The 14,766-nt window shown below is 42.1% G+C and overlaps 1 protein-coding gene across 2 annotated transcripts in view; it reads right to left on the bottom strand.

Moving 5' to 3' along the window:
• Positions 1–3,883: 3,883 nt before the first annotated feature.
• LOC120034814 (zinc finger protein 19-like) overlaps positions 3,884–14,766 on the bottom strand; it is a 295,463-nt gene continuing 284,580 nt past the window's right edge. The window contains exons 2-6 of one of the 2 annotated variants that reach the window (XM_038981452.1): positions 11,284–11,414; positions 10,917–11,090; positions 6,326–6,487; positions 5,879–5,990; positions 3,884–5,642 (exon numbers count right to left, since the gene is read on the bottom strand). In XM_038981452.1, the coding sequence (XP_038837380.1) occupies positions 4,690–5,642; positions 5,879–5,990; positions 6,326–6,487; positions 10,917–11,090; positions 11,284–11,414 (1,532 nt within the window). In that variant the 3' untranslated portion in view covers positions 3,884–4,689. The remainder of the gene's footprint in view (positions 5,643–5,878; positions 5,991–6,325; positions 6,488–10,916; positions 11,091–11,283; positions 11,415–14,766) is intronic. The other variant, XM_038981453.1, reaches the window with a different exon arrangement.

Below are 14,766 nucleotides of genomic sequence, written 5' to 3'. Positions count from 1 at the left end.
ATGTCAGTGTTGGAGAAATCTGGTGATAACAATGTAAATAAAACCCCTACTTTTTTGTACTTTATACCATCGATGACTACTCTGTTGCTGCTCTATACCTCCTATCTGATTATGTTTAGCTAACCCCCTGTTACTTTCACCATAATCTGTTTACCTCTCACAAGAACACATTACAGGCTTCAAATCAAATCAAACCAAATTGTATTTGTCACATGCGCCGAATACAACAGGTGTAGAACTTACCGTGAAATGCTTACTTACAAGCCCTTAACCAACAATGCAGTTCAAGAAATAGAGTTAAGAAAATATTTACTAAATAATCTAAAGTGAAAATAAATAAATAAAATCAAAAGGTAACACAAAAAATTGTGTGTGGGGGGGAGTCAATGTAAACAGTCTGAGTGGCTTAATTGTCCAGCAGTCTTATGGCTTGTGGGGTAGAAGCTGTTAATGAGCCTTTTGGTCCTAGACTTGATGCTCAGGTACCGCTTGCCGTGAGGTAGCATAGAGAACTGTCTATGACTTGGGTGACTGGAGTCTTTGACAATTTTTTGGGCCTTCCTCTGACACCACCTAGAATATAGGTCCTGGATGTCAGGAAGCTTGGCCCCAGTGATGTACTGGGCCGTACGCACTACCCTCTGTAGTGCCTTACGGTCAGATGCCGAGCAGTTGCCATACCAGGCGGTGATGCAACCGGTCAGGATGCTCTCGATGGTGCAGCTGTATAACGTTTTGAAGATCTGGGGACCCATGCCAAATCTTTTCAGTTTCCTGAGGGGGAAAAGGTGTTGTCGTGCCCTCTTCACAACTGTCTTGGTGTGTTTGGACCATGATAGTTTGTTGGTGATGTGATCACCAAGGAACTTGAAACCCTCAACCCGCTCTACTACAGCCCCGTCGATGTTAATGGGGGCCTGTTCGGCCCTCCTTTTCCTATAGTCCACGATCAGCTCCTTTGTCTTGCTCACATTGAGGGAGAGGTTGTTGTCCTGGCACCACACTGCCAGGTCTCTGACCTCCTCCCTATAAGCTGTCTCATCGTTGTCGGTGATCAGGCCTACCAGTGTTGTGTCATCAGCAAACTTAGTGATGGTGTTGGAGTCGTGCTTGGCTACGCAGTCGTGGGTGAACAGTGAGTACAGGAGGGGACTAAGCACACACCTCTGAGGGACCCCAGTGTTGAGGATTAGCATGGCAGATGTGTTGTTGCCTACCCTTACCACCTGGGGGCAGCTTGTCAGGAAGTCCAAGATCCAGTTGCAGAGGGAGGTGTTTAGTCCCAGGGTCCTTAGCTTAGTGATGAGCTTCGTGGGCACTATGGTGTTGAACGCTGAGCTGTAGTCAATGAACAGCATTCTCACATAGGTATTCATTATGTCCAGGTGGGAAAGGGTAATGTGGAGTGCGATTGAGATTGCGTCATCTGTTGATCTGTTGGGGCAGTATGCAAATTGGAGTGGGTCTCGGGTTTCTGGCATGATGGTTGATGTGAGCCATGACCAGCCTTTCAAAGCACTTCATGGCTCACCGACGTGAGTGCTACGGGGCGGTAATCATTTAGGCAGGTTACCTTGGCTTTCTTGGGCACAGGGACTATGGTGGTCTGTTTGAAACATGTAGGTATTACAGACTCGGTCAGGGAGAGATTGGAAATGTCAGTGAAGCCACTTGCCAGTCGGTCCGCACATGCTTTTGAGTACACATCCTGGTAATCCGTCTGGCTTGAGCACATAACTTGAAAAGACACTTTCATGCCATGATTTGGACTATCATTACCGTGTTTACGATCTGTTTATTATGTTTATTATGTTATGTCAATAACTGAAAGGATCATTTATGAAGAATGACAACAATCTTTCATTGCAGTCTGGTTTCTTTATTTACTTTCAACAGCAAAACATTCCAAAATGTGTATTCATTCAAAAAATGTAAATCAGTTATCATCTCCAGTATCATCACAAAGTCTAGTTCGTAAAATGTTGTCGACATTCACATAGCGGTTGTTTTGGTGGTGTCGGAGGTGGAACTGTGTTAGAGCTGTCAAATCCACAAGGGGCTCCTAGCATTATAACTAAAGCGGCCATTGCCATTAGCTGCACGGAGTCGCAGTAACAGAAATAATATGCAGCCTTGTTTACAAGTTTGAACACTGGAATGTAAAATGTAATCTACACCTCGATTAGGATGATAGAGATCCTCATTATTTAGTTGAATGATTTTTCAATTTGAATGTAATTATTTCTACATAGCCTACACTTTCTTGTTTTGAACTAACTCGAGGGGGCGGGTGTGGCTTCGTGACCATAATCACAAGAGCAGCTGCTCACCGATTTGACAGCTGCAACGCAGTTCCACCTCCGACACCACAAAAACATCAGGTATCGCCAGTTAACGCTTGATCTGATTGATTCTATGCTTTATTGATGATACTGAAGATTATACCATATAGTCTGCCCTGTAAATAATAATTGTTTCATTTATTATGGATCCCCATTAGCTGCTGCCTGGGGTTCATCAAAATTAAGGCAGTTTATACAATAAAAACATTACAACACATTCACAGATTTCAGACTTTACAACACACTGTGTGCCCTCAGGCCCCTACTCGTGGGGAGAACAAGTATTTGATACACTGCCGATTTTGCAGGTTTTCCTACTTACAAAGCATGTAGAGGTCTGTAATTTGTATCATAGGTACACTTCAACTGTGAGAGACGGAATCTAAAACAAAAATCCAGAAAATCACATTGTATGATTTTTAAGTAATTCATTTGCATTTTATTGCATGACATAAGTATTTGATACATCAGAAAAGCAGAACTTAATATTTGGTACAGAAACCTTTGTTTGCAATTACAGAGATCATACGTTTCCTGTAGTTCTTGACCAGGTTTTCACACACTGCAGCAGGGATTTTGGCCCACTCCTCCATACAGACCTTCTCCAGATCCTTCAGGTTTCGGGGCTGTCGCTGGGCAATACGGACTTTCAATACGGACTTTTTGGGATGGTGTTCTTGGGGTTGTACTCATCCTTCTTCTTCCTCCAAACACGGCGAGTGGAGTTTAGACCAAAAAGCTCTATTTTTGTCTCATCAGACCACATGACCTTCTCCCATTCCTCCTCTGGATCATCCAGATGGTCATTGGCAAACTTCAGACGGGCCTGGACATGCGCTGGCTTGAGCAGGGGACCTTGCGTGCGCTGCAGGATTTTAATCCATGACGGCGTAGTGTGTTACTAATGGTTTTCTTTGAGACTGTGGTCCCAGCTCTCTTCAGGTCATTGACCAGGTCCTGCCGTGTAGTTCTGGGCTGATCCCTCACCTTCCTCATGATCATTGATCCCCCACGAGGTGAGATCTTGCATGGAGCCCCAGACCGAGGGTGATTGATCGTCATCTTGAACTTCTTCCATTTTTTAAATACTTGCGCCAACAGTTGTTGCCTTCTCACCAAGCTGCTTGCCTATTGTCCTGTAGCCCATCCCAGCCTTGTGCAGGTCTACAATTTTATCCCTGATGTCCTTACACAGCTCTCTGGTCTTGGCCATTGTGGAGAGGTTGGAGTTTGTTTGATTGATTGTGTGGACAGGTGTCTTTTATACAGGTAACGAGTTCAAACAGGTGCAGTTAATACAGGTAACGAGTGGAGAACAGGAGGGCTTCTTAAAGAAAAACTAACAGGTGTGTGAGAGCCGAAATTCTTACTGGTTGGTAGGTGATCAAATACTTATGTCATGCAATAAAATGCAAATGAATTACTTAAAAATCATACAATGTGATTTTCTGGATTTTTGTTTTAGATTCCGTCTCTCACAGTTGAAGTGTACCTATGATAAAAATGACAGACCTCTACATGCTTTGTAAGTGGGAAAACCTGCAAAATCGGCAGTGTCTCAAATACTTGTTCTCCCCACTCTATCTACAGTACACGGCAGATAGGGTATAGGCCAGGATGGTCCACCATGCAAAAAGTCTGTTCTGGTCCTGCATCTTCTGGTGACCTATTGGAAAACGTACAACAATGATATTAAGATTACTTTTGTTTTGATGACAAGACAAAGTAGCCTACACACCTGTGGAAGTTATCTAGACCCCTCCTATCAGCCAATCAGGGCTGTGTATGTAAATATATCATTTCATATTCAAATCTAATCTCCACACGATCAGACTAAGCATTTCAGTGGAGTCTCAGGGAAATAAATTATAAAAAATATATTTTGGCATTCTATTAAAAAAATAAACACACAGTGAATTATTAGACAAAGTGATGATTAAAAAAATGTAATTAAAAAGACTGCTTTAAAATGAGTCATTAAAAAGAGTTGTATGATTTGTTGAACATTGAAATCAAGGGTTTTTGTAAGGTAACACTTTACCTTTTCTGTAAATCTGGTACCTTCACTTTGATCAAATTCATTTTAGAATAATTTGGAAAAGGTTTAACATTACACACAGCTTCATGTCAAGTAAACATTTCCTCATTATAAAACACCAAAATTCAAACAACAGGACAAGGTTGTCCCTTTTCATCAGTGAAGCATTTTTACAGACACCATCACACCAACTATCATCACCATTTCATCTACTAATTCTTTCCTCAGTTCAACACATCCAGTTCCTTCTACATCCAACACCAACAGAATTAACAAACTTACTAATACTACATTACATGTCACTATACTCTATACATGGGCCATGTGCATTTTCTGCTGGTGTATTCTGAGGTAGCTCCTCTCTGAGAACCTCTTCCCACAGTGCGTACAGGCGAACGGCCTCTCTCCCGTGTGGACCTTCAGGTGCATCTTCAGCTGGTCCTGGCGGGAGAACCTCTTCTCACACTGGGGGCAGCTGTGGGGTTTCTCCCCTGTGTGGACCCTCTGGTGCCTCTTCAGGTTGGACGAGTCGGAGAAACTGGCCCGGCACAGTTGGCAGCCGAATGGTTTCTCCCCCGTGTGCATCCTCTGGTGGATCTCCACCTGTTTGGGGAAACTGAAGGCTTTCCCACAGAACGAACACGGGAAGCGCTTCTCCTTGGCGCTGCCACCTTTACTGATTCCATCTCTACTACTCTCATTTGTCAATGGGCTTGTGTAGCCATTTAGTGTTGAGGCACTGGCATTGTCTGAGGTCTGGTTTAACATTAGCAGAGTGTGAGGAGGATGAAGGCCAGGGAGTGTCTGTGTTGTCGCAGGGTCCATGTTCCAGTTGATAGATCCTATAGAAGGCAGGCTGAAGGCAGCACCTGTTACGGGGTTAACCTGAAGCGCCATCAGTCTCTCTGAATCACAACTATAGGAGCAGGATGGAGCATCGCTAGCCGAGTCTGTGTCTGTTCTCGCAAGCCGAATAGGGACACCTCCAAATCTACGCCTCGCCCTGGTCTCAGCCAGTCTGTTGTCATGGAGACTAAGTTCGGACATTGTTTTGTGTCCGACTGTCTGTTTCTGGTTGTGGTTAACAGTGTTGTTCCCCAGCCCAGAGTTGAGGACGTTGTCCCATCCACTGACTTCCACTATGTCGCCTCTGGTCCTCGCCTGCTCAGTGATGTGGTCCCCAGGCCCCTTGGCTGCACCTTCCTGGTAGGGGGAATCTAAGATGGCTACCCAGTCTCCTCTGTTAGCCTCCAGCCAACCACCTGCAGGAAGAGGTTAGAAAATAGACTTTACAAACATGGCAGAGAACTCTACATATGGAGTTTTTTTGTTGTTGCAATTACCTGGTCAATTTCATACATTATATGTGTTTTTGTATGTAAACATAAGTTGAATTGATTGAATTTGATGAATGAAGAAAATGAAAAAAATAATAGCTAGGCACTATTCCCATTGAAGCTCTATTACTGTATGTAAGCTATATGTATTTGTCCCTTACCTTGCTCCCCCATCTTTAGTTGACTCAGCAGATCAATGCTCTCTGGTCCGTCTTCTATTGTCTCCTCTTTGACTAGCAGCAGATCAATCTTCCCATCCTCCATGTCTACTGACTGTAAGAGATACAGAGTGAGAGGATGTTGGATCAAGAAATCTGATATGAGCACCCTGCTAAGGAGCATCTTCTGATTGGGCAATGAGGGATTGCTATGAGTACTATGTAAACGTGTTAGTTGAATTGATTACTTGACACTAATGGTTTGATAATTCAAAGGCATGGTCCCACACTTCATACAAAATTAATCAAGACCTGGACCCGTATCCACAAAGAGTCTCAGAGTAGAAATACTGATCAAGGATCATGTATATAGTCTATATAGTCTTATTCATTATGATCTAAAAGGCAAAACTGATCCTAGTATCAGACAGTAGTTCACAGTGGGCTCACCTCAGTGAGACTGTATGTGGTCCTGTGCTGCTCAGCTGGTTCCTCTGTGGGTTCAGGAGGAGGTGTAGTCTGGTTGTCCTCCATGACCATGGTCCCCTCATGGTTCCCCAGACCCTCCTCACACCCCTCATCCTTCACCAAAAGCACCTCTGGACCCTCCTCCTGGAAGAGAAAGGTGATACAGATTACACAGACATACACTCCCTCAGGTACATACACACAGATAATAAACACACTTTCAACATGGAGTGTTTCCCCATCCCCACAATGTTTGAGTCCTATACTGTAGTTACAGAATTACTTCATTGTCCCCCACGATGAAATCGGAGAGAGGGGACTATGGAACTGTCTCTGTATGCACGTTAGTCACACGCAATATCTCAGACACCACTGGCCCGAATTTGACTAAAGTTGGATTAATGAAACATCTTGCCATAGAGATCTGGGCCCAGTTTCCCAAAAGCATCTTAAGGCTAAGTTCATCATTAGCACCATTTTGGGAAACCGGGCCCTGGCACTTACAAAATGACACTGATTGGCCCAAGAGGGCGCTATAGCAATCAACTGAAATTCCAAAAGTTGAACAAGCAGATCTCCTGTCTCGACATGTTTACTGTTGCTTTGTTGTTGTTAAAACCATCAAGGTGGACATAAACTGAGTGTACAAAACATTAGGAACACCCGCTCTTTCCATGACATAGACTGACCAGGTGAAAGCTAGGATCCCTTCTTGATGTCACTTGTTAAATCCACTTCAATCAGTGTCGATGAAGGGGAGGAGACAAGTTAAAGAAATTATTTTCAAACCTTGAGATAATTGACACATGGATTGTGTATGTGTGCCAATCAGAGGGTGAATGGGCAAGACAAAGGATGTAAGTGCCTTTGAAAGGGGTATGGTAGTAGGTGCCAGGCGCACCAGTTTGAGTGTGTCAAGAACTGCAACACTGCTGGGTTTTTCACACTCAACAGAATGGTCCACCACCCAAAGGACATCCAGCCAACTTGACACTGTCGGAAGCATTGGAGTCAACATGGGCCAGCATCCCTGTGGAATGCTTGTAGATGCCTTGTAGAGTCCATGCCCCTACAAATTGACGTTTTTCCATCACTTTACTTAGATTTGTGTGTATTAGGTAGTTGTTGGGGAATTGTTAGATTACTTGTTAGATATTACTGCACTGTCAGAACTAGAAGCACAAGCATTTCGCTACACTCGCAATAACATCTGCTAACCATGTGTATGTGACCAATAAAAATGTATTTGATTTGATAATAGGGCAAAAGGGGGTGAAACTCAATATTAGGATGTGGTTCCTAATGTATTGTGCACTCAGTGTAAATATGATGTTGTGGGTAAATAAGTCAGCTATGATAAGTCAAAAGTCATCATCAGACAAACCTGACTAAACTATTTTGAGGTGTACAGTAGGTGTTTGTTAGTGTGTGGGTATGTGTAGGTATATTTAGTAAGTGTATATTGATTATAAAGATAAAACTACTGTCGGGTGTATGCAGAATAGGGTGAGATCAGATGTGATGTATACTAAAGAGACTGTCAATGGAAGTCTTAGAATGAAAAGTCCCATTTTGTGTTTATTAAACATAAACAAGTTTTGAATACACCATCTGAAAACCACATACATGTCTCAACTACAATTCTGCATGAACTTGATAAACTACATTCATTTTCTCATTAAAAGCATCTTGGGAAAAACATTAAGTAGTTGAATGGAAATAATGAAATAGGCATTTGTGATCATCATATAACTTACACACTACAAACACAATATGTTAGACTTTTTAGGCTTTTATATATATATATATATATATATATATATGCCTTATATATCACACAATGTCTGAGCTTCAACGCTCTTAGTTGTTGCAGAAAAGGACACACTACTGCGGTTTACTTTTTTATTTTGTATTTTATTAGGATCCTCAATGAGCTGCTGTCAAGGCAGCGGTGACTCTTCCTGGGGTCCAAGCAGGAAACACAACAAATAAAATACATAATATAGATAATCTTCACAGACCTGGAGACTGTGAAGAGACCTCCGGTTGCATGTCTTGTGTGATACCGATAAGTGTCCGCACTGTGTGCCAACTGCTTGAACAAATAGTTCGGTACCTTCAACGCATCAACACCTTGCACAAAGACCAACAGTGATGTAGTCGATCTCTCCTCAACTTTGACATTCGCCCTCTGTGTACATCTAAGTGCAATACCTGCTGCTCTGTTTTGGACCAACTGCAATTTGCCTATGTTCTTCTTTGCTGCAACTGACCACACAACAGGAAAGTAGTCTAGGTGCGACAAAACTTGGACCTGTAGGACCTGTCTGGTTGACTGAGATATCAAGAAAGCAGAGTAACGCCTTCCCATTTTAGTAACTATTGAGTCTATATGTTTTGACCATGATAGCTTGCTATCTAGAGTGATACCCAGCAGTTTAGTCTCTTCAACTTGCTCAATTGCCACATTATTCAATAATAGATCCAAATGAGTTTTAGGGTTGAGCAAGTGATTTTTACCAGAAATTATGATTTTCGTTTTTTTAGATATTTAGCACCAGACTATTGCTAGTTACCCATTCTAAAACGTACAGGAGCTCTATGTTAAGGGTGTCAGTTATTTATTTTACACCCGCAGTGTATACTGTTGAGTCGTCATTGTACATGGACAAACAGGCTTTATTCAAAGTCAGTGGAAGATCATTAGTAAACACAGAAAACAATAATGGTCCAAGCCGGCTGCCCTGCGGTACACCACACAAAATCAAATTTGCATTAGAGAGGCTTCCATTAAAGAAAACCCTCTGTGTTCTATTGGATTGGTAACTGTCCATCCATGATAAGGCAGAGGATATTAATCCATAACACCTACGTTTTTTCAGCAATATGTTATGATCAATGATATCAAAGTCTAACATAACAACTCCCACAATCTTCTTAACAATTTCTTTCAGCCAATCATCAGTCGTGTCAGTGCCGAGTATGTTGAGTGCCCTTCCCTATAAGCATGCTGAAAGTCTGTTGTTAATTTGTTTTCTGTAAAATAACATTGTATTTGATTGAAGGTGCTTTGCTATCTTTGGGCAGCGGAATGACCTTTGCCTCCCTCCAGGCCTGAGGGCACACTCTGTCTTCTAGGCTTAGATTGAATATCTGGAAAATAGGAGTCGCAATATATTCCGCAACAAATCTCAGTAATTTACCATCCAGGTAGTCAGTTCCAGGTGGTTTGTCCTTATTTATAGATCGCACATTAAAAAAAAAATCTCTTCCACACTAACTTTGCGGGATTCAAAGCTACAGCGCTTGTCTTTCATAATTTGGTGTGTAATGCATGAATATGAAGGCTCAGCATTTCTTGTTTGCATGTCATGCTAATCTTGTCAACAAAAAAGTTATTAAAGTGGTTGGCAATATCAAAGGGTTTTGTTATGAATGAGCCATCAGCCTCAATGAAGGATGGAGCCGAGTTAGCTTTAATGCCTAGAATTTCATTTAAGAACTCCAAAGCTTTTTATTATAATTCTTTATATAATTTATCTTTGTTCCATTGTATAGTTTCTTCTTCTTTTTGTTTAGTTTAGTTACATGATTTGTCAATTTATTGAATGTTTGCCAATCTGCTTTGTTTCCAGACTTATTTTCCATTCCCTTAGCGTACAGGCGAACGACCTTTCTCCCGTGTGGACCTTCAGGTGCCTCTTCAGATGGTGCTGGTGGCAGAACCGCTTCTCACAGTGGGGGCAGCTGTAGCGTTTCATCCCTGTGTGGACCCTCTGATACTTCTTCAGGGTGCCAGCTTCAACGAAGCGCATGTGACAGTGTGTACAGCTGTAGGGTTTCTCCCGTATGGACCCTCTTGTGGATCTCCACCTTCTGGGGGCAGCTGAAGCCTTTGTTACAGAACATGCAGAAGACCCGTTCTCTTTACGATTGCCTGATGTGGCTCCGACTCCCTGAGCCTGAGCTCTAGGCATGTCGCTTGAGTCCAATACCTGATCGAAAAGGACATGGCCGCATGAATCGGAAGGCCCCATCAGCGTGGACACTGGGTCGCGATCCCTCAACGTGTTTGAAGGGGAGTGGGTCGTAAACATTTCTCTAAGCTTTCCCTGTAATCTAAGAAATCTCTGCCCTGTGAGTGTCCGTCACCTAGGTGATTATCTGCATTCCATGTTGTAGGAACGTCACAGTCACTTCATCTACGACCAGACCTTCCCCTTTCTTATCTTGGCACCGTTCAGAGTATACACTACTACTGTACCGGTTCCAGTCCCCTCTAAATCAGTCTGTGTCTCTAATCCCAAGGGCATGTTGCCAGGGTCCTTCTCTGTAGTGTAAGAACAAGCAGGATCACCACCACCAGTTTCTAACGTGTCACCATCACCATCCCCATGGGAATGAACCGTCCTCTGGCTCTGGTGAAATACCAGGAGGACAGCCCAGTCTCCCCAGACCCAGTCTCTCTGAGTCTGATCTGTGGTCAGATCCTGTGTGTAAGAGCCTGTGTGTTACAGTTAAAGCCTTGGGTGTCTGTTTCTGACTTGAGGATGGCAATCTGCGTTCCACTGACCTCCGTCATGCTGCGTCGGGTCCTGGGCTGCACTGGGGCGGTGGTGGGGTCCTCTGTGGCTACAGGGGTCGCTCCAGCCACTCCAGTTTGGATGTCTCTGCTGTGCAGTGGAGCTTCCTCTCCTTCAGACCTTTCCAGCTTGACCCCAGGACCTGCAGTCTCTGCATCTGCAGACTGACACAAGAAGAGAGGAGGTTATTACTGGTACATGAGTACAATTGGATAACAATGTCCTAGGGAAGTCTCACAAGCTCCCCTATGGCAGATGTACATGTAAGCAAATGAATAGCTGAGTGGAGCCTTTCTGAAATAAATCAGCCACATTTGATTTACAAAGTAACTGTAATTATTAATGCAACAATGTTACCCTATCCTCTATCACGTGCTTGGTTAAGGTTCCACTCCCCTCATCAACAGTGATTGGTTGGTCATCTCTCCATGTATTGTGTCCTGCTGGCTTCTCAAAGCGCCTGTGGCCTCCAGTGAGATGTCCTTCACCTGAGAAAGTGATTGGGGGAAAATAGGTTGTTAGGTTAGCTATTGTCTACTCAAAGGTATAGACCCCTTTCTGTGTTTGCAAACATTGCTGCACGAGGGCGATATGCGCAATTTGGTTGCAGAACACGGCGGAGTTGTCATAGAACGCCGCCCCCCAAAAATCTATTTACATATTTCTTATGAATGCATTTCAAACTACTTTTGGATTATAAGGCTCATATGAATGTCCTGCTTAATATAATGTTTGTGTCATCATCTCAAATCAACTGCTTTATACTTAAAACCTCTTATGGCTGCAGGGGCAGTATTGAGTAGCTTGGATGAAAAGGTGCCCAGAGGTGCCCAGGGTAAACTGCCTGCTCCTCAGTCCCAGTTGCTAATATATGCATATTATTAGTCTATTTGGATAGAAAACACTCTGAAGTTTCTAAAACTGTTTGAATGATGTCTGTGAGTATAACATAACTCATATGGCAGGCAAAAACCTGAGAAAAAATCCAACCAGGAAGTGGGAAATCTGAGGTTTGTAGGTTTTCAACTCATCGCCTATCGAATACACAATGGGATATGGGTCATTTTGCACTTCCTAAGGCTTCCACTAGATGTCAACAGTCTTTAGAACCTTGTCTGATGCTTCTACTGTGAAGTGGGGCCGAATGAGAGGGGATTGAGTAAGGTCTACCATGACCTTGAAGGTCTACCATGAAAATTATTTGAGACCTTTCTGTTTTCTCAATAGATATGTTTCCATCCAATTGGTGACAGATTTTCATGTGAATATTCTCAAATCTGCATTAAGAAAGTATGCTCATTTTACCACCAGGGGTGTGTTTCCACCAAACGGACTCGTTTCACATAAAAATCAGTGCATGATGACACGTCTTTCGCTTAAGTTTCAATACACCGAATAAAAATTGAATGTTCAATGTGTTTCCATCCCATTTTCAACTCTGCCGATAGTTTTGTCACGAACTGTTGTATTAAATAGCAAACTCTGATCGTGGCACGTGCACTCTAGCCAACAGCTCGCTAATACAGTATGCTCAAACTCGCACACTTTTGATAGACAGCTGCAAATGATCAAAGTATCAAAGTGTCACCAACAAAAACGTAAACAATAGGCCTATAGCAAATGCAGCATATGGCATACATTTTTCACATGCAAATAGCACTTTTCAGTTGTGCTTAAAACATGCCATTCTAAGAGCAGCATTTATTTTTCATCTCGAAGCAATTATGAGCCCAATCAGTCCTCCATGACACAAAATCATAAACAGAGTAGCTAATAAGTCCTTTTGTTTTTGTGTTATGCTCAGGTAAAACAATTTGGCTAATCTATATTTCCAAGTCCTATTCTTAAAGATCAAGGGGATTTGAATGAATTGTAATGACTGGATATCTGACAGAATTTGGTTTTGAATGTAAACATATAGCCTAATCGTATTATTATGGAGGAGAAAGCAATGTGTTAGAAGAAGCCTACATAACCAACCCATAAAGTGAAATACAACATCCATTTATGGCCAGCAATGTAAACTCTAGCATTGATTTATCCTGCAATAGATGTCGTTAAATTGGTAATATTCATTTTTGTCTTCTAATGCCTCTTAAGGGGAAAGTCATCTAAAAGTAATTGAAAGTAATCAGATTACGTTACTGAGTTTGGGTAATCCAAAAGTTACGTTACTGATTACAATTTTGGACAGGTAACTCATTCCCGATTACATTTAGAAAGTAACCTACCCAACCCTGAATATTCTAACCAGATGCGCGCAACTTTTGGATGCAGATTGCAGAATAAAAGCAGGTTTCCCAGTCATCAGTCAGCGCCACAAAGAAACATTCATTGGTTGTTGTAACCACAGCAATATATTTTTGGGTTGTCGTACACTTACAGTGTTGTTTTGATTATTGCTTGAACAGTCACCAACATTATATTTGGTTGTGATCTTTGTACAATATCTATTTTGGATGAAGCAGTTGTTAGCTAGAATGCTGACGCTCGTTCACATAGGCTGTAGCAAAGTTAGCCAAAGAGCCATTTTACTGGGCCAAGTTGAAGTGTTTTTTTTTAATCTTCTTATGGCTAAGACACGGGATTGATATGACAACAGCCAGTGAAAGTGCAGGGCGCCAAATTCAAACAACAGAAATCTCATCATTAAAATTCCTCCAACATACAAGTATCTTATACCATTTTAAAGGTAATCTTGTTGTTAATCCCACCACAGTGTCCGATTTCAAAAAGGCTTTACAGCGAAAGCACCACAAACGATTATGTTTGGTCACTGCCAAGTCACAGAAAAACACAGCCATTTTTCCAGCCAAAGACAGGAGTCACAAAAAGCAGAAATAGAGATAAAATGAATCACTAACCTTTGATGATCTTCATCAGATGACACTCATAGGACTTCATGTTACACAATACATGTATGTTTTGTTCGGTAAAGTTCATATTTATATCAAAACATCTCAGTATACATTGGCGCGTTATGTTCAGTAGTTCCAAAAACATCCAGTGATTTTGCAGAGAGCCACATCAATTTCCAGAAATACTCATAATAAACGTTGATCAAAGATACAAGTGTTATACATGGAATTTTAGATCCACTTCTCCTTAATGCAACCGCTGTGTCAGATTTTAAAAAAGCTTTACGGAAAAAGCAAACCATGCAATAATCTGAGTACGGCGCTCAGAGCCCAAACCAGCCAAAAAGATATCCGCCATATTGTGCAGTCAACAGAAGTCAGAAATAACATGATAAATATTCACTTACCTTTGATGATCTTCATCAGAATGCACTCCCAGGAATCCCAGTTCCACAATAAATGTTTGTTTTGTTCGATAATGTCCATCATTTATGTCCAAATAGCTACTTTTGTTAGCGCGTTTTGTAAACAAATCCAAAGTCACGAAGCGCGTACACTAGGAGCAGACGAAATGTCAAAAAGTTCCGTTACAGTCCGTAGAAACATGTCAAACGATGTATAGAATCAATCTTTAGGATGTTTTCAACATAAATCTTCAATAATGTTCCAACTGGAGAATTCCTGTCTGTAGAAATGCGATGGAACGTGAGCTACCTCTCACGTGAACGAGCGTCACGAGCCTGTGGCACTCTGCCAGACCACTGACTCAAAGACACCTTATGAGCCCCTCCTTTACAGTAGAAGCCTCAAACAAGTTTCTAAAGACTGTTGACATCTAGTGGAAGCCTTAGGAAGTGCAACATGACCAATATCACACTGTATCTTCAATAGGGAATGAGTTGAAAAACGACCAACCTCAGATTTCCCACTTCCTGGTTGGATTTTTTTCTCAGGTTTTTGCCTGCCATATGAGTTCTGTTAT

Source organism: Salvelinus namaycush, chromosome 42 (genome assembly GCF_016432855.1).
Source record: "Salvelinus namaycush isolate Seneca chromosome 42, SaNama_1.0, whole genome shotgun sequence".
Taxonomy (NCBI): domain Eukaryota; kingdom Metazoa; phylum Chordata; class Actinopteri; order Salmoniformes; family Salmonidae; genus Salvelinus; species Salvelinus namaycush.
Note: the sequence above shows the minus strand (reverse complement) of the source record. Positions and strands in the feature narration are given on the sequence as shown.